The sequence below is a fragment of the Ornithorhynchus anatinus genome, chromosome 5, assembly GCF_004115215.2.
Source record: "Ornithorhynchus anatinus isolate Pmale09 chromosome 5, mOrnAna1.pri.v4, whole genome shotgun sequence".
Lineage (NCBI taxonomy): Eukaryota > Metazoa > Chordata > Mammalia > Monotremata > Ornithorhynchidae > Ornithorhynchus > Ornithorhynchus anatinus.
The window spans coordinates 52337231-52362188 of NC_041732.1; the positions used below are offsets into that span (position 1 = coordinate 52337231).

Consider the following 24958-nt stretch of genomic DNA (forward strand, 5'->3'; position numbering starts at 1 on the left):
TCGTCTTTTCGTTGTCTTTTATCGAATAGAAAAGTGGCTACTGAACCTCACTGGGAGCATTTTAGTCTGGAGGTGCACCCTTCCGTTTTGCCCTCCTTTGTCCCCTCAGAGTTCAGTCAAAGGGATCCCCTCTCCTCCACCTCATGAAACAATTGTCGGTAACAGCATAAACCGTCGGATCTGGCTTGGAAAATCCCCCTCCCTCCTCATATCCAACAGACTCTCCCCACCTTTGAAGCCTTATTGAAGACACTTCTCCTCGAAGAGGCCTTCTCTGACAAGCCCTCCTTTCTTCTGCTCTCACTCCCTTCTGCGTCACCCTGACTTGTTCCCTTTATTCATCCCCGACCACGGGCCCCTGCAATTTATTTATATTAATGTCTTTCTCCCCCTCTAGACTGTAAGCTCGTTGTGGGCAGGGAATGTGCCTGTTTATTGTTATATTGTACTCTCCCAAGTACGGGGCTCTGCACACAGTAAGCACTCAATAAATACAGTTGACTGTCTGACTGACAGGGTAGATCGCCTGTTCAGACAAATTCTAGACCTTCCACTCTGCCTAGCTGACAGGGATCCCTTTCTTCTACTTCCCCTGTGGACTCTGTCACTACGCGGGGTGATATGCTTCAGCTTGAATTGCAGACTTTCAAATTTTGGCACCATATAAAAGCTGCATTGCTAAATGGACACGGTTTATCTGAGAAAAGATTCCATCTGGATTACGAGGACACAATTGAGTTTTATGATGATGGATTCTTTGGAATTTTCTTGTTCGGACAGTGAAATTAAAGTGAAGGGTGGATTCTTCTAAACACACGCATACACACAAAAGTCTTCTGTAACCAGCTGTTCCCTAATCATGAAATTACAGCCGCAACTGTGCAAATAGAGCCTGTGTGTTCCTGTGAAAAATTAAATTATTCTTAAATAATAATAATGATAATATTGGGGAAGCAGCATGGCACAGTGGAAAGAGCCCAGGCTTTGGAGTCAGAGGTCATGAGTTCGACTCCCGGCTCTGCCACTTGTCAGCTGTGTGACTGTGGGCAAGTCACTTAAATTCTCTGTGCCTCAGTTACCTCATCTGTAAAATGGGGATTAACTGTGAGCCTCACGTGGGACGACCCGATGACCCTGTATCTACCCCAGCGCTTAGAACAGTGCTCGGCACATAGTAAGTGCTTAACAAATACCAACATTATTATTATTATTACAATAGTATTTGTTAAGCACTTACTCTGTGCCAGGCACTGTTCTAAAGTGCTTGGGTGAATACAAGCAAATTGGGTTGGATACAGTCTCTGTCCCACGTGGGGCTCACGGTCTCCATCCCCATTTTACAGATGAGATCACTTAGGCACAGAGAAGCGAAGGGATTTGCCCAAGGTTACACAGCAGACAAGTTTGGGGAACTGGGATTAGAACCCATAGCCTTGTGACTCCCAGGCCTGTGCTGTAGCCACCACGCCATGCTGCTTCTCTGTGGGTTTTAAAGAAACTGTCAGTGTCCATTCTTAATTAAAAATTTTAACTTCAGGTCCCTCCCACTTCCTTAGTACAGTGTACTAATAATAGTAATAATGATGGTATTTGTTAAGCGCTTACTATGTGCCAAGCACTGTTCTCAGCGCTGGGGTAGATGCAAGGACATCAGGTAGTCCCATGTGGGGCTCACAGTCTTAATCCCCATTTTACAGATGAGGTAACTGAGGCACAGAGAGTTTAAGTGACTTGCCCAGAGTCACAGCTGACAAGGAGGCGGGATTAGAACCCATGACCTCCGACTCCCATGCCCTTGCTCTTTCCACTGAGCCACGTTGCTTCTCGGATAGTAGGTGCTACTGAGGTTGTAGTACTAACAGAATTTACTTATAGGCTGTGAGCCCTCTGAGGGAGAGGGACGCTATTTAAGTCCAACCCCTAAATTGTTTCCCAGTGCATAGTAAAGTGCTGTGCACACAATGTGCTCAGTAAACACTATTACTACTAGACTCTCCATCTGCTGGGTGCGATGAACTCAGCTCCTTGGCAAAGCCCAGCAGAAGCTCCAGACATACTTTCTATCCACCAGGAATTTACACTCCTTTAGGACACTGTAAATGCTCACTGAATATGAATAATTGATCGACCGATGTCTCCAGGGTCCTACTGGAGTGAAGCGATTGAGGTAATTTTCCCTGGCCCAAGGCACCCTTCCAGAGCAGGGACTCCAGCAAGCTGAGGTAGGATGGGATGGTTGGACATTATTATGCCTTTATGACCCAGCCAACCCATCCCCGCAAATTTCCATCATCAGCAGATTCACACAAGTCAAGCAGATCTAAGGACTCTAATCCTGGCTCTGCTTCTTGCCTCCTGTGTGATCTTGGGCAAATTACTTAATTTCTCTATGCTTCAATTTCCCCAATTTTGAAATCTGATTCAATTCCTCTTCTCCCTCCTTTTTAGATTGAGAGCCCCATGTGGGGCAGGGACTGTGTCCGACTTGATTGATTTGTATCTTTCACAGCTCTTAGAACAGTGCTTGCTTGACAAAGAAGCGCTTAACAAGTTTCATTAGAAAAACGTGATTGTCCCAAGAAGGTGTAACCAAAAGCCATTAGTAAGGAAAGGCTGAATTTATTATTCTTCTTACAGTCGTGGTCCCTGTAGAACCAATCAGTCAATGGCACTGTATTAAGTGCTTGGAAAAGCCACAAGCTAATTTGTATACCGGGTTTATATCGTTGAAGAAGTTCGTATTTACTTAGGAAAAGAAGTCTCAAGATCATGCATTTTAGTAGTCCTAAACATGTAAGATTGGGACCCACAGCACAGAAAAGCATTGCTCTTACCTTTAAATGCACATTTTCCAATTAAAGTAGGTTCTAAAGTATTTGGAAACTACTTTAAAACTCCCAGTTCTCTTTGAGATTAACTGAGATTTAGATTTTAATTGAGACTAACTCTCTTTTGATGAAGTTACAAAATTGATTATTAGTTTACTGAAGATTCCAAATAGCCTGTTTATTTTCCTTTCCCTGCATTTTATCTTCAAGAAGTATGATTTTCATAATCAATTTTGATAGTAAAATACAACTGCCATATTAAATCAAAGGCTCATTTGTCATGACAGCTGTTGTAATTATAGGAATTATACCTAGCCACTTGTATAGCTGTAAACCTGCAATAAATATAAATAATTTCCTACATTAATTCAGCCTCCAGTTACTGTCCCATTAAATCCCTAGTTAAATGCCAATTTGGGAACCTTCATTTAAAATGTGACTAAATTTTTATTGTTCCATTTGATTTGCAAAGCCCTAGTGTTGATTCAAGGAAATAATTTATGTATAAAACCATTTTTTTCCCACAAATGATCAAATTATCTCTCTAGGCTTGAGGTGTCAGAGAAGACTGGGTTAGGGAGATCAGGAAGAGGCAAGCATAATGAATACGAGTCGCGGAATGATGCGTTTGGGTTGAAACAGCAAAGCAACAGTATTATTTCAGCATACAAAGTTGCATTTAGAGCTTTCCAAATGAAGATCAGCCAGCAATGTGCAGCTCGATGATCTTTTATGACTTTTATTTCCCTAGGTGTGGATGAAGTCACTATTGTCAACATCTTGACAAACCGCAGCAATGAACAGCGGCAGGATATTGCTTTTGCCTATCAAAGGAGGACCAAAAAGGTATTGATAATTTCGGGGGTTAGCCTAGCTCTGCTACTTTCAGTCACTTTTTCTTGTCATGATTCAGTTTTTTTTTTTTTTTAGTGGTGTTTGTTAAGCACTTACTATTGCCACACACTGTACTAAATATCGGGGAAGATGCTAGATAAGTTGGCCACAGTCGTTTCCCACATGGGGCTCATAGGTTTAAACTCCCATTTTAAAGATGAGGTAACTGAGGCATCTAGAATAATAATAATTATTATTACTATTATGATATTTATTAAGTGCTTACTATGTGCTAGGCACTGTTCTAAGCACTGGGGTGGATAAAAGCATACTGGGTTGGATACAGTCCCTTGTCCTACGTGGGGCTCACAGTCTCAATCCCCGTGTTACAGATGAGGTAACTGAGACACAGAGAAATGAAGTGACTTGCCCCAAATTACACAGCAGGCAAGGGGTGGAGCTGGGATTCGAATCCGGGTCCTCTGGCTCCCAGGCCCATGCTCTTTCCAGTAGACTACGCTGTTACTTCTGTGCTGGTGTTTTGTCAGCACCTACTAAACACTTGTCGACTTAACGGAGGGAAATCTTCAAGAGCAACAGCAGGGTGTCGAAAGTCCTCTTGCCCCAACTCCCTTAAACTGATATCTAGTGCCGAAAAGAGCCGTTTTAGAACTTGGGGGCTAAACGACTCCATTTATGGATTGTCCATTTGGGTAGGCTACCACTCAAGTGAGCTTGTGTCTGAAATCTTTAGACTGTAAACTCATTGTCTGCAGGGAATGTGTCCGCCAACTCTGTTATATTGAATTCTCCCAAGGGGTGCAGCGTTCTACACACAGTAAGTGTTCAGGAAATACAATGGACTGATTGATTGAGACAGCTGCGCATTAAGAGTTTCAATTTGTGTTTTTCCTTGGCCCCGTCTTGTGGCTCTGCATGATCTAACCCTTGGCTCATTTTTCATACTAGGGACATTACATTTCGAATGGGTAGGTTCTATTACTAATGTTGGTATTTGTTAAGCGCTTACTATGTGCAGAGCACTGTTCTAAGCGCTGGGGGAGATACAGGGTAATCAGGTTGTCCCACGTGAGGCTCACAGTTAATCCCCATTTTACAGATGAGGGAACTGAGGCACAGAGAAGTTAAGTGACTTGCCCACAGTCACACAGCTGACAAGTGGCAGAGCCGGGATTCGAACCCATGAACTCTGACTCCCAAGCCCGGGCTCTTTCCACTGAGCCGTGCTAGAGCAGTTGAAGGAAAGGGGGCTTCCTACAGTTTTCTCGGGTCTTAGAGCAGGCTTTCACTCCTAACAGCCACAGGAGGAATATCTTTGGGATGGCAGAGAAGTCAGTTGATTGTCTAAGTGTCTAACTTCTGACTTCTCTTTTCAATAGTATTTATTGAGCGCTTACTATGTGCAGAGCACTGTACTAAGCGCTTGGGATGAACAAGTCGGCAACAGATAGAGACAGTCCCTGCCGTTTGACGGGCTTACAGTCTAATCGGGGGAGACGGACAGACAAGAACAATGGCAATAAACAGCGTCGAGGGGAAGAACATCTCGTAAAAACCGATGGCAACTAAATAGAATCGAGGCGATGTACAATTCATTAACAAAATAAATAGGGTAACGAAAATATATACAGTTGAGCGGATGAGTACAGTGCTGTGGGGATGGGAAGGGAGAGGTGGAGGAGCAGAGGGAAAAGGGGAAAATGAGGCTTTAGCTGCGGAGAGGTAAAGGGGGGATGGCAGAGGGAGTAGAGGGAGAAGAGGAGCTCAGTCTGGGAACGCCTCTTGGAGGAGGTGATTTTTAAGTAGGGTTTTGAAGAGGGAAAGAGAATCAGTTTGGCGGAGGTGAGGAGGGAGGGCGTTCCGGGACCGCGGGAGGACGTGACCCGGGGGTCGACGGCGGGATAGGCGAGACCGAGGGACGGTGAGGAGGTGGGCGGCGGAGGAGCGGAGCGTGCGGGGTGGGCGGTAGAAAGAGAGAAGGGAGGAGAGGTAGGAAGGGGCAAGGTGATGGAGAGCCTCGAAGCCTAGAGTGAGGAGTTTTTGTTTGGAGCGGAGGTCGATAGGCAACCACTGGAGTTGTTTAAGAAGGGGAGTGACATGCCCAGATGGTTTCTGCAGGAAGATGAGCCGGGCAGCGGAGTGAAGAATAGACCGGAGCGGGGCGAGAGAGGAGGAAGGGAGGTCAGAGAGAAGGCTGACACAGTAGTCTAGCCGGGATATAACGAGAGCCCGTAATAGTAAGGTAGCCGTTTGGGTGGAGAGGAAAGGGCGGATCTTGGCGATTGCTCTTTGTATATTAAAATCTGGTCTTAAACTTTACCAATCTGCTCCAGGGATGTGGAGGGGTGTGTTTCCTCTCTCCCGCTCAGTGAAAAGATTGCTGTCAAATAGTGAGGTGTCCTTGCTGACTAGGAAGAGCCATCTCCAGAAAATGCCCCATAATTGCTCCCTTAACCAGCATCAATCAATCAATAGTACTTATTGAGCGCTTACCCTGAGCAGGGCACTCTTCTCAGCACTTGGGAAAGTTCAGTACAGCAGAGCTGAGAGATGTGATCCCTGCCCACAAGAAGCTTAGTTTACAGAGGGAGACAGACATTAAAATAGTCTGTTGTGTGACCTGGGGCAAGTCAGTGTACTTCTCTGAGTCTCAGTTACCTCATCTGTAAAATGGGGATTGAAACTGTGAGCCCCAGGTAGGACAGGGACTGTGTCCAGTACAGTTTGCCTGTACAATACCTGTCACATAATAAGTGCTTAACAAATACCACAATCATTATTATTATTATTAAAAATAGGGGAAGTCCACAGAGGGTAGTCCTGTGGCCCACTGGAACTGTATCCCACTTCTCTACTAGGTGTTCATGCATTCCCAAACTATTACACACACCACACAAACCCTGAGACTCCTTCACACTGTACTCATTCAATTGTATTTATTTGCTCATATTTATTGAGCACTTAGTGTGTGCAGAGCACTCTAATAAGTACTTGGGAGAGTACAGTGTAACAGTGAACAGACACATTCTCTACCCACAATGATCTTACAGTCTAGGGGGGTGACACACATTATTATAAATAAATTACTGTACTGTTGGCCTGAGGAAAGAGGACGTTACAAACTCTGCTGGAAAGATGACATCACTAGTCACTTGATCGATGTCCACAGATCTCAAAGATTGTGCCGTATGCCGGGAACTTCTTGCTGTAAGCGATCTTCCCGATTCTTGATGCTTGTGAGCTTCAGGGTAGGATAGGTACGTTCTTCAATGTGGAATTAGTTGCTAGTGGACCATACCTGTAAGAGTGGTCGTTTATTGCAAGGAGGACAGTTGTTATCTTTATTGATGGAAGAAACCTATCATCTGTGATTTAAAAAAAAAAAAAATCTTATGTTTTCTTGAAACTTACTGAAAGAAGCACTGAGAGTGGAACCTCAGAACTACAAATTGGTGACATTCAGGGGGAAGTAGGCAAGAGCCCTCAGTTCGGTAGCTGATTTAATGATTTAGGGCCATCAGTGCTCTAGCGACAGAATACGCGTATATACAACAGAGGCCTGACGGAAAGAATATGCAAGTGTAACGTGACTAAATTCATTCTCCACAGTGTGTTTGTTAGATGGCCTTAGGTGCAAGGAAAGAAGAAATTAAAGAAGTCTAGAATCAGAGGAATAGTAATTTGGGTCTCATTTAAATTGTTTGCTGTTTCATTAGGGTCAGTAGAGAGGGTAGACTCTCTGGAAAGACAGATGCCGTGAGTTTTCATGCCTGGAAACCTGAGGAGTGGAGGCATAGATACAGTATATGTACATATGAAGTAAAATGGCATAGTGGAAAGAGCACAGGCCTCAGAGTCAGAGGACCTGGGTTCCAATCCTGTCTTTGCCTCTTGTCTGCTGTGTGGTCTTGGGCAAAGTCACTTAACTTCTTTGTTCTTCAGTCCCCTCATCTGCAAAATGGAAATTCAGTACCTGTTCTCCCTCCTAATTAGATGAGTTCCCATCTGGGACTCTTGTATCTGTACCAGTAACTGCCTAATAAATACCACAGTTATTATGATGTAACTGTTTGCCTGGAGTTCCTGGTGAACTGACTGTATTAATACTCCAGATTCCCAGACCCTGAAATCAGCCTGTGCCATTTCCCTTGTCTTAGAAGCCAAAATCCTACCTATAAGTAATTCACTAAACACGCTAGTAACGCCTTCTTCTGTGCCGGCATTTTCAGGATTTACACGATGTGCATAAAATGGGCCCTATTTTACCTTCCTTGGATTTGCAGGGTTGAGACGAATTTCCTCATCGATAATGTTTTACTCTACCCTACTCTACCAAAACCAAGAGGGAAGTCTCAGGGCTGGGTATAGCGCAAATTAATGGACATGTTTGTACAAAACCTGGAAATCCACCCAGCTCCTCAGTCATGGATGACTGAGTCATTTCCCCTGTTCCTTTGGGAGAGTGTACTGCTGCGATCCTATTCTCCCTGCCTCGTAGAATTGAGGCAGAATTCTTTCCCTGGATTTCAAGGGGCGTTTGTGAAAGAAGAACCCGAACTTTTGTTTTTTAGTAGCATGTGTCACTGAAGGGAAACTGATCGGGGGGGTCAAAAGATATAGGAATCTATGGGAATTCAGAATTTCATTCCAATTTATCACCCTGCTTCACAGACAAACTCAGTGTTTCAATCTCCAGTGCTCACACTGGCCAACCATCATTTTCCCCTTTTCTCCATAGGAACTTTCCTCCGCTCTGAAGTCAGCTTTATCTGGCCACCTGGAGGCAGTAATTCTGGGCCTATTGAAGACACCTGCTCAATATGATGCATCGGAGCTGAAAGCCTCCATGAAGGTAAACAAGGATGAGATTTAATCTGAATCAAAGCCTGCCATTAATATTGGGAATTATGGTTTTTTTTCTAAGTGTAATTAGGTGATTTTCCGTTTTGTTGAATTCTTCCATTTGGAAGCCTTTCCTTGAATGAGCTGAAAACTCAAGTCTGAGATTTAGACCAAAAATATTTCAATTCCTTTTTTTAAACTGTAAAGTCATTTCACGATGCTGAGAAGCCAGTTACCAGCTGTGCCTGCTCTGCACCTGGGCAATTGCAACCACATTTCGAGAACCACTTCCTTGATTACACTTCCTCCTCTTAAAAAAAAAAATAGTTTTAGGATATATAGAAAAATCCAAACTCAGAAAAGCCATTCACTCAAGCTGAGAAACTTTCTTCTAATACCTCATTTTATCTTTGTTTTTTTTCCTCTTCTGTCAGGTATTGATTACAATTTGGGGGGGGATTTAAGAGATTGTGCCCTGCCAAGACAGATTGTTTTGCCAAAGGTATTAGTTCACAGGTGGGAGCAGCATCTTGACGAGAAAAGACTCTGACAGGTTCCTCAGTTTGTAATCCACAACTTCGACCATCGTAATATCTTTTGAAAAGAAGAATTGCAGTTAGTAAACATTTTAGGTCAGGTGCACCTCGAATTTGGGGTACATCGAAAATGTCAAGTGAAAAAAAAAATGGACAGTTTGGAAACCTCGTGTTTTGAATTGAAGGCTGTTGGGATAGAGAGAAAGCTCTTCGCGTACCAAACATCTGTCCGGGGAATGCAGTGCAGAGTTGAAAGAAACATCTGTCCACATATGGCTGGTATCGGTCAAGGTGCTCATACCGTAGTGCAAGTTTTCTTTAATGGAGGATTCTTCGAGAATGCCACTCCCGCATTTTGAGAACTGTCTAGCACTTCGTTTGCTGGGCCTAATCCTAAATCCTATGCACAATCAAATGGTGCCCTCTGCTGTTGTGAAACCACGAAACCTCTTCAGCTGAGGACACCTTTCTTGGTTTATTTCATGTGCTGCTGCTTTTTCTTTCCCTACTCCTAAGTGGTCACTTTCACTCCAGCCCCTGTCCATAGCTCAGTCCGGGAGTCATCCTTTTTCGTAGGGAAGATAAGTGGGGTTCGAGCAGGAAAAGGCCTCAGAGCTCAAGACTGCTGCCCTAGTTGATGGATGCCATCTTCTTTTAACCTAGCTGGATACAAATTGGCTTTACACTCAGCTCATTCGGGTGGCCTCTTAATTCTGAGTTTACTAAGGAGACTGCTCAGCCCACAGGGTATGAATTTTTTAAAAAGAAGGGTTGAGGGAAAAATCTCAGTACAATTTAATCACCCTTCCGGAGATCTCATCTTCTCAGGAAGTGAGTCGTGGACTGATGAAAGCACAAAAGGCAGGGTCCTCTCCGAGGCTTTCGCGACCCTCAGCATTTATGTAAATAGCGACTGTTACTTGTTTCAAATTCCCTTTTGATTGCTCCTTTGGTGGTGCCTGGTACAGGATGCTTGTGCCTGGAAAAAACCAGGGTTTCCATCGGTCGCTCTGGCCATCTATTAAACAGGGAGAAGCTGCAGTGGATGGGAAATCTTTGATCCATTTCCAACTCTTCCATTAGTCATTATGGCCAGGCTCCGGGCTGAAATGGATTAAAGTTTGAGACAGTGACGGTAGTGGTTGAGCTATTTTAAAAAACGCCTTTGGGTTTCTGGCAGCAGCATCCCCTCTGTGTCACTTTCAAAGTTTTCAGCATGGTAAGAAAAGGGGGCATCTATTAAAAAGAAATCAAAGCACACATCTATGATTTTGAAACATAATAATAATAGTAATAATTGCTGCATTTGGTAAGTGTTTACTATGTGCTAGGCATTGCACTAAGCACTGGAGTGGATACAAGAAAATCGGGTTTGGACACAGTCACTGTCCCACATAATAATAATAATGTTGGTATTTGTTAAGCGCTTACTATGTGCAGAGCACTGTTCTAAGCGCTGGGGGAGATACAGGGTAATCAGGTTGTCCCACGTGAGGCTCACAGTTAATCCCCATTTTACAGATGAGGGAACTGAGGCACAGAGAAGTTAAGTCACTTGCCCACAGTCACACAGCTGACAAGTGGCAGAGCTGGGAGTCGAACCCATGACCTCTGACTCCGAAGCCCAAGCTCTTTCCACTGAGCCACGCTGCTTCCCCACATGAGGTTCACAGTCTTAATCCCCATTTTACAGATGAGGTAACTTAGGTACAAAGAAATGAAGTGACTTGCCCAAGGTCACACAGAAGACAAGTGGTGGAACCAGGATTAGAACTCAGGTCCTTCTGACTCCCAGGCCCGGGCTCTGTCCATCAGGTCACACTGCTACTCAAGGGTGAATCCTTAGAATGTAGACACAGACGATAATGCGCTCCCAAGTACATTGTAATTGTGAAACTACAGAGGGTCTAGTCTGGTCACAACCAGTGTTTACACCAGCGAATCCAATCCAAACAATTTTCTTGGAATGTTCTATATTAGGGCAATGTCAAGGTAAAGTCTCTTCATAGTGAATGACTGCCAAGTAATTAAGTTTCTTGCCTTTGAAAATGCAAAAATATAATCAAATCCTGTTTTGTCATTACCCTTTCTTTGCAGCAGGACTGTAGTTTACAAGCAGCGTGGTTCAGTGGAAAGAGCCCTGGCTTGGGAGTGCTTAGAACAGTGCTCTGCACATAGTAAGCGCTTAACAAATACCAACATTATTATACATTCAGAAAACTGTGTAGATGGAAACTCTCTACCAACTCTGTTGTGCTCTACTCTCCCAAGTGCTTAGTACAGTGCTCTGCATACAGTAAATAAATATGCTCAGTAAATATGATTAACACATTCTACACCCTGTGCTTTCTTAAATGTTCAGAGGGCTACAATCCCCTTATAATTGAAAATAGCTGATTTGATTTAGTCAGTGTGTTAAAATGTATCTTTCTTGAAATAATTTTAGGGAAGAGAGCTATTTGCTTTACTACTAATAATAATAATTATGGTATTTGTTAAGCATTTACTATGTGCCAGGCACCGTATTAAGTGCTGGGTTAGATACAAGCAAATCAGGTTGGACGCAGTCCCTGTCCAACATGGGGCTCACAGTCTCAATCCCCGTTTTACAGATGAGGTAACTGAGGCACAGAGAAGTGAAGTGACTTGCCCAAGGTCACACAGCAGACAAGTGGAGGAGCCAGGATTAGAACCCATGACCTTCTTACTCCCAGGCCTGAGCACTAGCCACTATGCCATGCTGCTACTAAACATCAGAGATGTAAATTAGTACAAAGTCCTAAAGATAGAGCAATATTGGCTGCAAAAGTAACTCTGAATTAGGTGACAAATAAAAATTGAAATTACAATTGCCTGAAACTCAGAATGTATTGCTGTTTGGAGCATCTGAATTCTTAGTAGGTTAGATTAACAACTGACACTCGTTCCATGTGACTAAGTAATTTTATTATATTAACACCTTATACTTGATTTACATTTTAAACAGTAATTTTTCTTAGTTCAAAGCAATATTCTCATATTCAGTTTTATTTTAACTTCACAGAATGGCAAATAATTGACAACTCTGATGATTAAACCTTGACTTTGATCACAAAACAGCCTTTGAAATGCATGTTTCAATATGTCTCTTCAACTCATCTAGCTAACTCAAGTATATATGTGAAAGTTGAATAAATTGTCTATCAAATTCTTAAGCCTTAATATAGTGTTGGTGTCTCCAGCTGTATTGAGGCTTCATTTCTCTCTTAGAGAAGCAGCTTGGCTCAGTGGAAAGAGCATGGGCTTTGGAATCAGCGGTCTTGGGTTCGAATCCCACCTCTGCCACTTGTCAGCTGTGTGACTATGGGCAAGTCACTGAACTTCTCTGTGCCTCAGTTCCCTCATCTGTAAAATGGGGATTAAGACTGTGAGCCCCACGTGGGACAACCTGATTCCCCTGTGTCTACCCCAGCGCTTAGAACAGTGCTCTGCACATAGTAAGCACTTAACAAATACCAACATTATTATTATTATTTTCTCCCCCAAAATACATGAGAGTCAAGGGAAGGTATGTGAAAGCAAGTATAAAATTTAGTAGTATATCCTCATGCGCTTTCAAATTTGAATGAAATGAAGTGCTTTAATTAGTGAGAATTACTACAAAGGATAGATGAAAAGCCCATTTGTTTGAAACCAGGACAAAACTCTCTGTAAGTGGCAGAAAGTTGTGGATTTCTTGATTGCTATTCCTGCCGAGCAGTTACTTTCGACTCACACCTCGTGGTTATATAGCTAAATTGCTGCAGGTCAATTTGATCCAGATCTCTGATCATTGAGAGGATGGAGGAAAAAAAAAATCTGAATTCAACCCAAAAGGTTGTCAATCTCTTATAAACATCACCTTATTTTCAGGGTCTGGGAACGGATGAGGACACCCTCATTGAGATCATCTGCTCACGGACAAACCAGGAGCTGTGCGAAATCAACAAAGTGTACAGGGAACGTAAGTTAGCCATTTTTTAAGACTCAGGTGATATTGAAAGAGCTACCACAGTCTGTGTGTGACCTTTAAACCTTCTGCATTTTACCAAACGCTTTGTGGGTGACTGGGGAAGCCACTGGTTTTGATCGGACAGCAATACCCTTCCCCCATCTCGGACTCCCAGCCCTGTCAAACCTGTCAAAGGACTGTCAAACCAGAGAAGGGTGGAATTTAGACTAGAACTAGATTCTAAGCTAATTGTGGGCAGGGAATGGCTGTTATATTGTTCTCTCCCAAGCGCTTAGTCCAGTGCTCTGTACACAGTAAGCGCTCAGTAAACACTTCACTGTTTCCAGCCTGATTACTTTGATTCTACCCCAGAGCTTAGAACAGTTCCTGGCACATAGTGCCTAACAAATACCATAAAAAATATGATTGATTGATTTAGGCCATGGATATCTTTGAGCTCTACCATCGAGAGGTTCCAGGGCCTTAAATCGGCCCTGTCTTCATCAGACTCCTCTCAGTCCTGCCAATTTGTTGCCAAATGGCAGGGGAGAGCTGAGTGTATAGGTTTGCTTCTCTGTGGAGCAGGAAACCACCACTAGTGACCCCTATACAGAGAAGAAATTTCAGTTCCCAAGGTAGGAGTGGAGCGGGGGGGAAGATATTGGTTTATTAATTAAAGATATATAATAGACTGGCTGCTCTGTTGGGACACTGGAAAAAATTCTTGGCTCCTTTCTAAAAGCCAAGTGTCCCTTCAAATTTATTGGTTGACTGCTGATGAATTTCCCAGCAGATCTAAGGCAAAGTTAGTCGAAGTCTAGTAATACCATTTGTTGGAATTCCATCTTCATAAAGTTTGTGCTTCATCAAGCGCATAGCTACTAGGTTGGAGAAAATAAAAATAACTTGGATTTTTTTCCTAGAGCTACTGAAATTAGAAAATCCAATCAATCAGTGGTATTCAATCTGTCACCAAATCCTGTTGGTTTTATCTTCACATTGCTAAAATCTGCTTATTCTCCTCCATCCAAACTACTACCATGCTGATCCAAGTACTTATCTTGCCTCAACTACTATAGCTGCCTCCTTGCTGACCTCCCTGCCTCCTATCTCTCCCCACTTTCATACTTCACTGTGCTGCATGGGTCATTTTTCTTAAAAAAAAGATTTAGTCTATGTCTCCCCACTTCTCAAGAACCTCCAATGGCTGCCTGTCCACTTCCACATCAAACTCCTTGCCATTGGCTTTAAAGCACTCAAGCAGTTCACCCCCTACCTAATCTCAGTGATCTCCTATTACATCCTAGCCCACCCACTTCACTCCTCTATCTTCAGCTTACTTCCTGTGCCCCAATCAATCCATGGCATTTACTGAGCGCTTACTATGTTCAGAGCACTGTTCTGAGTGCTTGGGAGAGTACAATACAAGAAGAATTAGCAGACATGTTCTCCGATTTCTGCCCACAAGGAGTTTACAGCCTAGAGGGCTACCTTAAAAAAATAGAGATAGGATGTGATTTGGTGCTACTGGGCTGCATTTTTGCCTTTGTGTTTCTGTTCCCCCTAGGCAGGCGCTATGTTCTTTTGCTTCTGGAGTATTTCCTAAGTGTTGAGTACAGTGCTCTGCGCACAATTAGCTGTTGATAAATATCACTGACTTATTGAGTAGGGGCTGATAGCCCCCTCTTAGCCCTAATCTGCATTTTTGCTGCTACAATTAAAGAATATAATAAGTAACTTTGCTCCCCTTAAAATACAGCATCTACACATAGTAAGCGCTCATTAAATTTGATTGATTGACTGGCTAATTGAAGATCATAAGCTGCTGGGAAGGGAAGGAAGGGGCAGCAGTAAATTCCACCTCATTGTCCAGCATGACCTGGATGAAACCTAAGCCTGAAAGCCAGCTCACGTTTATTGTCCCATGGGCTCCATGCCACCCTGCCAGCTAAGAGTGGCGTTAGCAAGATGAGTTACCCTGGACAGGGAGGACAGGAGAGCCAGCCTCTATCCTACCAGAAGCTTAGTGAACCAAAGTCAGGAGGTTTAAAAGGGAAATTAATCCATTCTACTAGTTAATCTGGAGGAGGACATTAAGCCTTTGTTTTAAAGGTAGGCTGTGGATGTCTGGGCATTTCCTTAATCCATGCATTCTGATTCTCTTTCTCTTCCCAATACCATGAACGTTTGAGAGTGACAAAATTTAAGAAATCATAATCAATCTATCGATGCCCCCAAATTTGGTGCAGCCCTAAAAATGATTTGTCACAAGAAATGAAGACCCGAAACATCACCAGAACTGCAATTTTTTGTTTAAAGAGAGTCAACAGGATAGGTTCCTAGATCATGTATATCGTGTGGTAGTTGCTTAAACCCTCCCTGATTATTTAAAAAAAAAAATTCCTGTGGTCTCAAATATAAACGTACATCTTGTTTTTCAGTGTACAAGACAGAGTTGGAGAAAGACATTGTTTCAGACACATCTGGCGACTTCCGCAAATTGATGGTTGCTCTGGCTAAGGTAGGTTCCTCCTTGTTCTTCCTTGACCTTCTGAGGCAGATCACACCCTTCGATACATCGCAGTGTGGTCCGTGAGGATTTAGATGCAGTCTGCGGTTCCTTCCTGGCAGTTGGCTGGCTTTCCCCCTGCCCAGACTCAGCACAAGGCATTCTCAGCCATAGACAGCATGAATCAGTGGGCTTGGAGTGCTCCTGGTCAGGGAGCTGGAAACTCCTGAGTCCCATCCTGGATTTGCTCAGAATTATCTAGGACTCCAGGGAAGTCAGTTGGGCTCTCCTAGCACATGTCTATCCTGACCAACATCACTTGCCCTAGGAGAGAGCAAATATGCAGACCTCTGAAGGCAGATTTACTTATGGGCCTTGTGTCTAAGTTGAATGTAGCACTTTGCACTCCAGTAGAGTTGAGTAAAGCACTTTGAAAATACAGCTGCAGAGGATTATCACCCCAACTTTTAATTGTGACAGGAAGTCAGTTGAATGACCAAAGAGTCAAGGGTGAGACTAGGAACCTCATCTCTGTTATTCTGAATTTGGTCGTTAGACGGGGAGACTAGGATTGTTCAGAAGTGCCTTTGACGGACCACCCCCGCCAGTCCCCCACTGATGGTAACCGTCCCCTTGGGTTTTAGTAAATGGTGAATCCCTGGAATTGAAAGGAAAAAAAAAAACCCACCTCATTTCCTCAATTTAAATGAGAAATTTAAATCAGTTTCATCTTTTTATTTGAAGGGGAAAAGGGCAGAGGATGGTTCCGTGATTGATTATGAACTAATTGACCAGGATGCCCGGGTAAGTGCCATGGTGATGAATAGTCACTTCTCCGCGTCTCATCTCTAGTCCGTTTTAGGGTTTCCCATACATGAGCGCCATCTTGTGTGTGTGATAACTTAATGCCTTAGAAAGGCTTTAGAAATAAACATTAGTGGGCTAAAAGAAATGTAATTTAATGTGTCAGCTGTGTGTCTTCTGCTTTCAGAGAATGTATATTATTCAGGGATTTTTTTTTTCTTAAACCACTGGATCAACCAGAATTTTCTAGACAAGATCCCATCTGGCTCACAAGTATTATTTGCCACTGATGCCTGTCTGCTTGTTTTTTTCTGTTGTCTCTCCCCCCACCTTCTAGATTGTGAGCCTGTTGTTGGGTAGGGATTGTCTCTATCTGTTGATGAATTGTACTTTCCAAGAGCTTAGTATAGTGCTGTGCACAAAGTAAGTGCTAAATGAATATGATTGAATGAGTGAATATTGTTTGAGTGTCAATGGAGCCAGTTCCCTTTCTGCTTTATATTTACTGAGTTCCCTAATGTCTTGTAAACAAACATTTGAGGAGATCCAGGGAATAGGGAGACAAAATAGTCCACTGGGGAAATGCAGTCATTATTTTAACCACAATGCATTTAATTTTGCGGGCAGGACCTTTACGATGCCGGTGTTAAAAGGAAAGGAACCGATGTCCCCAAATGGATCAGTATCATGACTGAAAGAAGTGTATGCCACCTCCAGAAAGGTATGGAACAAACCAAATTGTTCTGCACAACGTTATCCATCATTCGACTCAGAGAGGAGAAAGGGTGGACAGCCAGAGCTTTGCAACCTAAGACTTTAATCTCTTTATTTTTTCCCCATAGATAGAGCGATACATTAGCAATCAGGACAGAAATCAGTCTTCCGTTTCTCTAAATCAGAAGTGTTAAGCAATTTACCTAGTTCCAATTACTGAGTTTTTCTCAATTCTCTACTCAATCTGGGTGGGAAAGTGAGTCCCCTCATGTCTCAGCACTGTATGTGTCACTGATATTGAGAATTACCTTTGGGAACATTTTCTACCCAAATTTGGATACTGGAGTACATTGGCTCCTTGCCACCTCTCCAGTGGTCTCTATCACTACTGCTGGTGGCTGCCTTTGGTGGAAATTCCATGTGCAAATGAAAATTATATGGGTTTTATTTTAGTAAATGGTAGTTCTCCAAACTAAGGGGAAAAATTCAACATCAGGAATTTAGCTTATTTTCTTTCACTCAGAGTGTTGGAGGAGCTAATTTTTCAGGGTGCCATGATCAGTTTTCTTGGGTTTGGGAGAAAAGGAAATGTCATTAGCAAACTCTTCCCAATTCCCGAGGGAAGCACGGGTTTGATTTACAAGTGCTTGTGGCTTACTTATGTTTTTTTTTTATTCTTATTTCCCCTTATTATAGTTTTTGAAAGGTACAAGAGTTACAGCCCTTATGATATGGTGGAGAGTATCAAGAAGGAGGTCAAAGGAGATCTGGAAAATGCCTTCCTTAATCTGGGTAAGAGTGTGCGTTGCTCAACTCCACTGGACAACAAATTGTGTTGAAACCTCAGAAACAAAAAAAAAAACCATTACCCTGAAAGGGTTCTGGAGGTCCTCACTTTGGTATGAGTGAAAGTTGGTTTGAGGAAGATGTAAATGGTAAAAATAGAGGCTTAGGGGAAGGCGGCTTAATGACAACATTTAGGAAAAGCTTGTGCTACAACAGAAATTGAGGGAAAGAAAAAGGCATCCATACTTGTGGGTGTTCCATGGTGCAATCACTGAAGGCAGATTTTCAAGGATTTTTCTTTTGGGCAGTCCTTGGGGATGGGAAACCATAGCACTGTTAAGAAAATGGCCCCATTAACTTATAGGAGACTCCCATATAATCGGTAAGCGCCTTATGGGCAGAGATCACAGCTACAACTCTGTGGTATTGTACTTTTGCCAAGTGCTCAGTATAGTGCTATCTACATAGCAAGCTCCCAATAAATACCATTGATTGGCCTGTCTGTCTGTTGCATCTGTGCCAGCTTTGGCACGTGATGGTCCCACTGGAGACCTTCCTTGCATCACAGCAGAAAGAGAATTGGCTTCAGGAACATTTACATTAGCAGGTGGTGTTAAACCACCGCTGGAAAATCCCTGGAGCCAATCCAGCTTTTCCACTTTTCAAGACCAGGATGTTTTCCTACCACAGAAGCCAGCAACGAACATAACTACCGTTTTCTGTTCCTTCCACAGTCCAATGTATTCAGAACAAGCCCTTGTACTTTGCTGATCGGCTCTATGATTCCATGAAGGTAAGAATGGTGTTTAAAACATACTGGATTTCCTTCCTTATCTCCCACCCAGTGAGATATTCTGGCTAAAAGCTCAACCCCAGCACACAGCTGCTTCTGTGTCTGTTTTCTCAGGCAAAACTCTTAGTATCTTTGTACATCAGTTCTGGGTGTTGGGGGGAGGTCATTGATGAGTTAATGATTTCTAAAGGTCTCCACTACATTCATTGCATTACTCTGCCCTGATTAACACCCTTAATTGGCTTCATGAAACTCGGCTTTTAAGCAAAAGAGAACGAAACAAAGTACAGTCTCCCGTAGAAAATAACATAAAGCACATTAATGAGATCCCAAGATCCCCCAAATTGGCCATCACAGTAGTTACCTGACCACATAGTGATGGAATAAGACTATGCCCTGGATTTTTGTGTGTATATACATAAATAAATGCTTAATTTCCTGTGTTATCTTTAACGTCTTCATCAGCAAAAAGGCACCTGCTATCTATGCTGAAAAGATCTGCCATTATCTAATATAAATTGAAATTCAAGTCAGTGAAAATTCTTTGAAGGTTGAGGAAAGGGAGGTGTTCAAGCCAAGGTAGACTTTGCAGAGGTATCTCAAATTGCTGTAAGAAATAATGGCATTAAAAATTCAATAGTGCTATCACCAAAAAGAAGAGTGTTAGGGTAGAAGATGGCTCCTCATTCAATAAATATGAGGCTCTGTGGGTATTTAGTAAGCAGTGCCTCTAGACTGTGCGTTCGTTGTGGACAGGAATGTGTCTCTTTGTTGTTATATTGTACTCTCCCAAATGCTTAGTACAATGTTTGCATACAGTAAGTATACTCAATCAATAGGATTGAATGAAGGAATAGCTTCTTAGCAAGGGTAGGTTTGATGCTTCCAGGAATCAGAGCTTTGACAGCACAAAAGCCACCCAGAAGCTACAATTTATAATGTCAATTTGACTTTCAGGGCAAGGGGACTCGGGATAAGATCCTGATCAGGACCATGGTCTCTCGCAGTGAGGTTGACATGCTGAAAATCAGGTCCGAGTTCAAGAGGAAGTATGGCAAATCCCTGTATCACTTCATCCAGGTAAGCCACAGAGGTTGTAATAATAATAATAATTGTGGTATTTGTTAAGTACTTAATATTGCCAGGCACTGTACTAAGTGCTGGGGTGGATACGAGCAAATCGAGTTGGACACAGTCCCTGTCCCATGGGGGGCTCACAGTCTCAAACCGCATTTTCATATGAGGGTAACAGGGGCACAGAGGTGAAGTAACTTGCCCAAGGTCACACGGCAGACAAGTAGCAGACAAATAGGATTAGAACCCATGACCTACTGAATGCCAGGCCCATACTCTGTCCATTATGCCATACTTTGGGATTGCTCTGAGCTGTTAGGCAGAGGAGAAGTAACTCTTTGTTGTTTGACTACCAACTCCATCTTCCTCTTCAGTAACTCAGTCCTTTCATCTGAGTGTCATATTCCTGTCAGAAATCCACTTATCCACATCTACAGCTGCTGATCCTGGGCTGAAGAGTTTGGCAGGTTGGGCCAGACCAACCGCTAGGCTTCTTTCTTGATTTAGATAGTCATCTCTGTGGAGCTGTATCATGTCCATTTCTGTTTTCACTGGATGTTGTGGCCAAAGACAGTTGACCCATGCCAGGCACCTCATGGGGCTTTTCTCAGAGAAACTGAGAAGCTCCTAACTTGCCACCCCCACCCCCTCCCCCCCCAAATGATGGTATTTGTTAAGTGCTTATTACGTAGCAGTCACTTTACTAAGCGCTGGAGTGGTTACAAGCAAATGGAGTTGGACACCAGTCCCTGTCCACCATGGGGCTCACAGTCTCAATCCCCAGTTTCCAGATGATGTAACTGAGGCACAGAGAAGTGACTTCCCGAGGTCACACAGCAGACAAGTGGCAGAGTCGGGATTAGAACCCATGACCTTCTGACTCCCAGGCCCGTGCTCCATCCACTATGCCTTGCCCATTGATGACAAGGGGGGAACAATTTAGTTGTGTCCCGTATAGCCTCTTCTGAAAAGCCTGTATCAAGGAGCAAGGAGTTAGCTGTGCAGTCATTCACGTAACCACACTAGCTATAAACATTTAGCATTCTCCTACCAGTGAGGGATTTGGAGAGAAGCCCAAGGCAGAGAGAGCATGTTACCCACCCCTGAAATACCCAGGCAGTGACCCAGCAAAGGAACAGAACTCGGAATCATTGCGTCACATTCAAACCTGGCCTAGTTGATAGAGAATAGGCCCGGAAATCAGAAGGACTTGGGTTCTAATCCTGGCTCCACCACTTGTCTGCTGTGTGACCCTAGGCAAGTCACTTCTCTACTCCTCAGTTACCTCAGCTGTCAGATAAATCAATAGTATTTATTGAGTACTTTGTGCAGAGTATTGTACTAAGCTCTTGGGAGAATACAATATAACAGAATAACAAACCCATTCCCTGCCCACAACAAGTTTATAATCTAGAGGGAGAGGCAGATAATCTAGAGGGAGAGGATAATTTATTTATTAATATAAATAAATTATGGGTAGGCACATAAGTGCTGTGGAGCTGGAAAAGGGGATGAGTAAAAGGAAGCAATTCAGGGTGATGCAGAAAGGGGATTAAAACTGTAACCCCCGTCTGGGACATTGTGTCCAACCTGATTAGCTTGTATCTCCCTTAGTGCTTAGTACAGTGCCTGGCACATAGTAAAGCGCTTAACAAATTCCACAGTTATTATTATGAAGCAGCATGGCTTAGTGGAAAAAGCACAGGGTTGGGAGTCAGAGGACAGGGGTTCTAATCCCAGCTCTTCCACTTGTCTGCTGTGTGACATTGGGCAAGTCACATAACTTCTCTGTGCTTCAGTTACCTCATTTGTAAAATGAGGATTAAGACTGTGAGCCCCATGTCGGACAACCTGATTACTTTGTATCTGCCCCAGCACTTAGAACAGCGCTTGGCACATTGTAAGTGCTTAAAAAATACCATCCTTATTATTATTATGATGTGCCCTCATTGCCCCTACAAGCTTTTTCTTTTGTATGATTCAGACCTAATTTGAAGGGCTCACTTTAAGTGCCACAAAGCAGGAAATACATATAATTAAGTCTTTTATCCAATCCGAGAATTATTCCTCTAAACAAAAAGATGGGCGAGAAGAAGAGATGGGGTTCCTGCCTACATTCCCCACATCTGTTCTAACGTGAAAAGAGCTGCAGGAAGCATTGATTTTTCTTAGCCATGGTGTTTTCTAAAGATTTCTTTCTGCTTTCTTTTTCTGACCTTATAGCAAGACACAAAGGGAGACTACCAGAAGGCGCTGCTATATCTGTGTGGCGGAGATGACTGAAAGTCCCGACGAGAAGTAGTCCATATCTCGAAATGGTGCTTTGTGCTCTTCCAACTTGTAATTTTAGAAAATCAACTTGCAACTAACTATAACTTGCACCAGACCCTCTCCTGGGCCAATAGTATCATTTGCTTTCTTGTACTATTTTTTCCTTTTTTTTTTTTTTAGAGAACATGCAGTGCTTGGCTTTCCTGAAGTTTCCTTATTTAGCCAAATAAATGAACATTCCAAAGCAATGGAAGTGAAATATATGATGTGAAATACTTTGCCCCTCATGTACTGTGTTGGTGGAAATAAACCCAGTTTTTACTTTGAAAACCAGCCTGTCTGTTTTTAAAGAAAGGATCTGCGTTGCGTAGACTTGAGGCATTTTTACTGTCTTTCCCCATTCAAGTGGTCCATTCTGAAATGGTCATCGCCAGGATAATCTTTGGGGAAGCTGGGTAGTTGGACAGCCAAGAGTGTTATACATTAATTCTATCTACCCCTGAGGTTAATGTAGTGCTTATGACATAATAAAAGCTGAAGAAATACCACAGTTATCACATACAAAAGGAGATTTTAATGGCTTTTGGTGAAAGACTCCTGTCTATCCTTGATTCAAACAGTGGGAAAATTCAGCAGAACTTCATTGTTAGCTGGGCTGGTGATGATATTTGATGATAATGATGATGATATCTGATGACATAGCTCTTACTATGTGTCAAGCACTGTTCTAAGCACTGAGGTAGATACAAGCTAATCAGGTTGGAGACATCCATGGATAATGCATAGATCATGGGCCTGAGAGTCACAAGGGCCTGGGCTCTAATCCTGACTCTGCCACTTGTGACCTTGGGCAAGTCATTTTACTTCTCTGTGCCTCAGTTACCTCATCTGTAAAATGGGGATTAAGACAGTGGGACAAGGATTGTAGCTTGTATCTACTCCAGTGCTTAGAACAGTGTTGGGCTTAGTAAGAGCTTCACGGGCTAAGAAAGAAGAGTGCAGTCCAAGCAGCCTACTTGAAAGAGCAAAGGACTGGGAGTGAGGACATCCGGGTTCCCAGCTCCGAGACTTGCCTGCTGTGAAACTTGGGGCAGAACACTTAACTTCTCTGTTTCCTCATCTAAAATATGGAGAGTAAATACCAGTTCTCCCTCCCTCTTAGCCTAAGAGCCCCATATGAGATGGGTCCTGTGTCCGAACCGATTATCGTATATCCATCCCAGTGTGTGGCACATAGTAAATGCTTAACAAATGCCATAATTACTAGGATTATTATTAGAGGAGCTTCTAGGATCTCGATGTGTGGAAATGACCCTACTCCCTCATCCTCTGTCTACTGTGAATGGGCCATTTGAGGTAGGAGTATTGGAAAGGTCCTTGTTAGCCTAAGATTTGAGCAGAAGAAATGGTTCACATCATTAGACTAAAGGGACTGAACTCGCAGTGTGGCTTTTCCTAAGTTTCAGGAGCAAACGAATCTTGCTTTTCTTTTCTGGGCACTAAGATCTAGGTTCCCAGAAATAAACACCTCCTTCATCAGCCTATAATCTTGTGCCTACGATCTGGTTTCACTAGAACTTCAATGCTGTAGAGCAGCAAATGCCATGTTCCCCAAGACCCCCAATAACTGAAAGATGTGCTTCCCCACTGCCTTTCCCTTTGTTGGTGGAAAAAAAAACAAGCCTAACACCGAAAAGTTTCCCCACCCTACAACTTAAAGGGCCTACATCATTTCTGGTTGGAAGCAACGTAAAATGAAACATCAACCCCAAAATGCAAAACCATACACATAATAATGGTATTTATTAAGCGCTTACTATGTGCCGAGCACCGTTCTAAGCCCAGGGGCACTGTTCTAACCACTGGGAGTTACAAGGTAATCAGGTTGTCCCACGTGGGGCTCACAATCTTAATCCTTATTTTACAGAGCAGGTAACTGAGGCACAGAGAAGTTAAGTGCCTCGCCCAAGGTCACACAGCAGACAAGTGGCACAGGTGGGATTAGAATCTACGTCCTCTAACTCCCAAGCCCGTGCTCTTGCCACCAAGCCTCGCTGCTTCTTCTACATGAAAATTTGGGTTCATTTCATGTTCTTTGAAAGGAGAAGAGTACATCTTTCACTTCCAAGAAACCTGCTGACATAGAATGCTTTAGTTTTTCAGCATAAATGCCGTCTTCAGTGGGCAAAATGCAGCCACAATCAAGCTAATTGAATGCACAAATGTAATATTTTTCCGGGACACCTCCAATCGAATGCTTGATGAAGTGGTGTCATTCACATGTATTTACAGAAGCGGCTCTCTCTCCCCAGAAATGTCCGTTCAAATTGCTTACAGATGCTGAGATAGCAAATCACTCTTCTAATGTAATTAGATCAGTCATCTCTATAAACTTTGCTTGCTCAAACGAAGTCACATAAAAGAAATCAGGCTGCAGACGTTTTTCAATAAACAGAATGAACAACTAGAATTTGAGTGGGTACATGTTCTGCCTCGTTGCTAGGGCCCATTTCAAATTTCAGGCTCTCTGTATGGAATTTTGGTAACTGCTAAAAGATAAAGTTAAATAAGACTATGTGAATAGAAAGCCAGAGCATTTTGTCCAAATCTGGAGAGAAACCAGGAGATCAAAGATGTGTAAGAGCTAGAAAGGAGTTAAGAAGGCTAGATTCTCCAGGTATTTTGCTTTCTAAGCTGGCCATTTTAGGAAACATTTTGGCCATGTTTAACAATAAAAACTGTGGTATTTGCTAGGTGTGCACTATGTGCCAAGCACTGTCTTAAGTAGATAGAAAATAATCTGATCCAACATAGTCCAAATCCCACAGGGGGCTCAGAGTCTAACAGGGAAGGAGAACAGGTATTTAATCTCCATTTTACAGGTGAAGAAACTGTGGCAAAGAGAAGTGCCTGGGCCAAGTGCACATCTGGCAAACTGTTGGAGCTAAGCTTAAAACCCAGAGCTCTTATCTCCCA

General features: G+C 43.0%; 1 protein-coding gene across 2 annotated transcripts in view; it reads left to right on the forward strand.

Moving 5' to 3' along the window:
* Window positions 1–22312, forward strand: part of ANXA2 (annexin A2) — a 47504-nt gene extending 25192 nt beyond the window's left edge. For both annotated transcript variants that reach the window (XM_029066192.1, XM_029066193.2), the window contains 10 exons: window positions 3580–3674; window positions 8422–8535; window positions 12953–13043; window positions 15473–15552; window positions 16285–16344; window positions 16972–17065; window positions 17755–17850; window positions 18579–18637; window positions 19595–19717; window positions 21935–22312. In XM_029066192.1, coding sequence (XP_028922025.1) covers window positions 3580–3674; window positions 8422–8535; window positions 12953–13043; window positions 15473–15552; window positions 16285–16344; window positions 16972–17065; window positions 17755–17850; window positions 18579–18637; window positions 19595–19717; window positions 21935–21994 — 872 coding nt within the window. In that variant the 3' untranslated portion in view covers window positions 21995–22312. The remainder of the gene's footprint in view (window positions 1–3579; window positions 3675–8421; window positions 8536–12952; window positions 13044–15472; window positions 15553–16284; window positions 16345–16971; window positions 17066–17754; window positions 17851–18578; window positions 18638–19594; window positions 19718–21934) is intronic.
* The last annotated feature ends 2646 nt before the right edge of the window (window positions 22313–24958 follow it).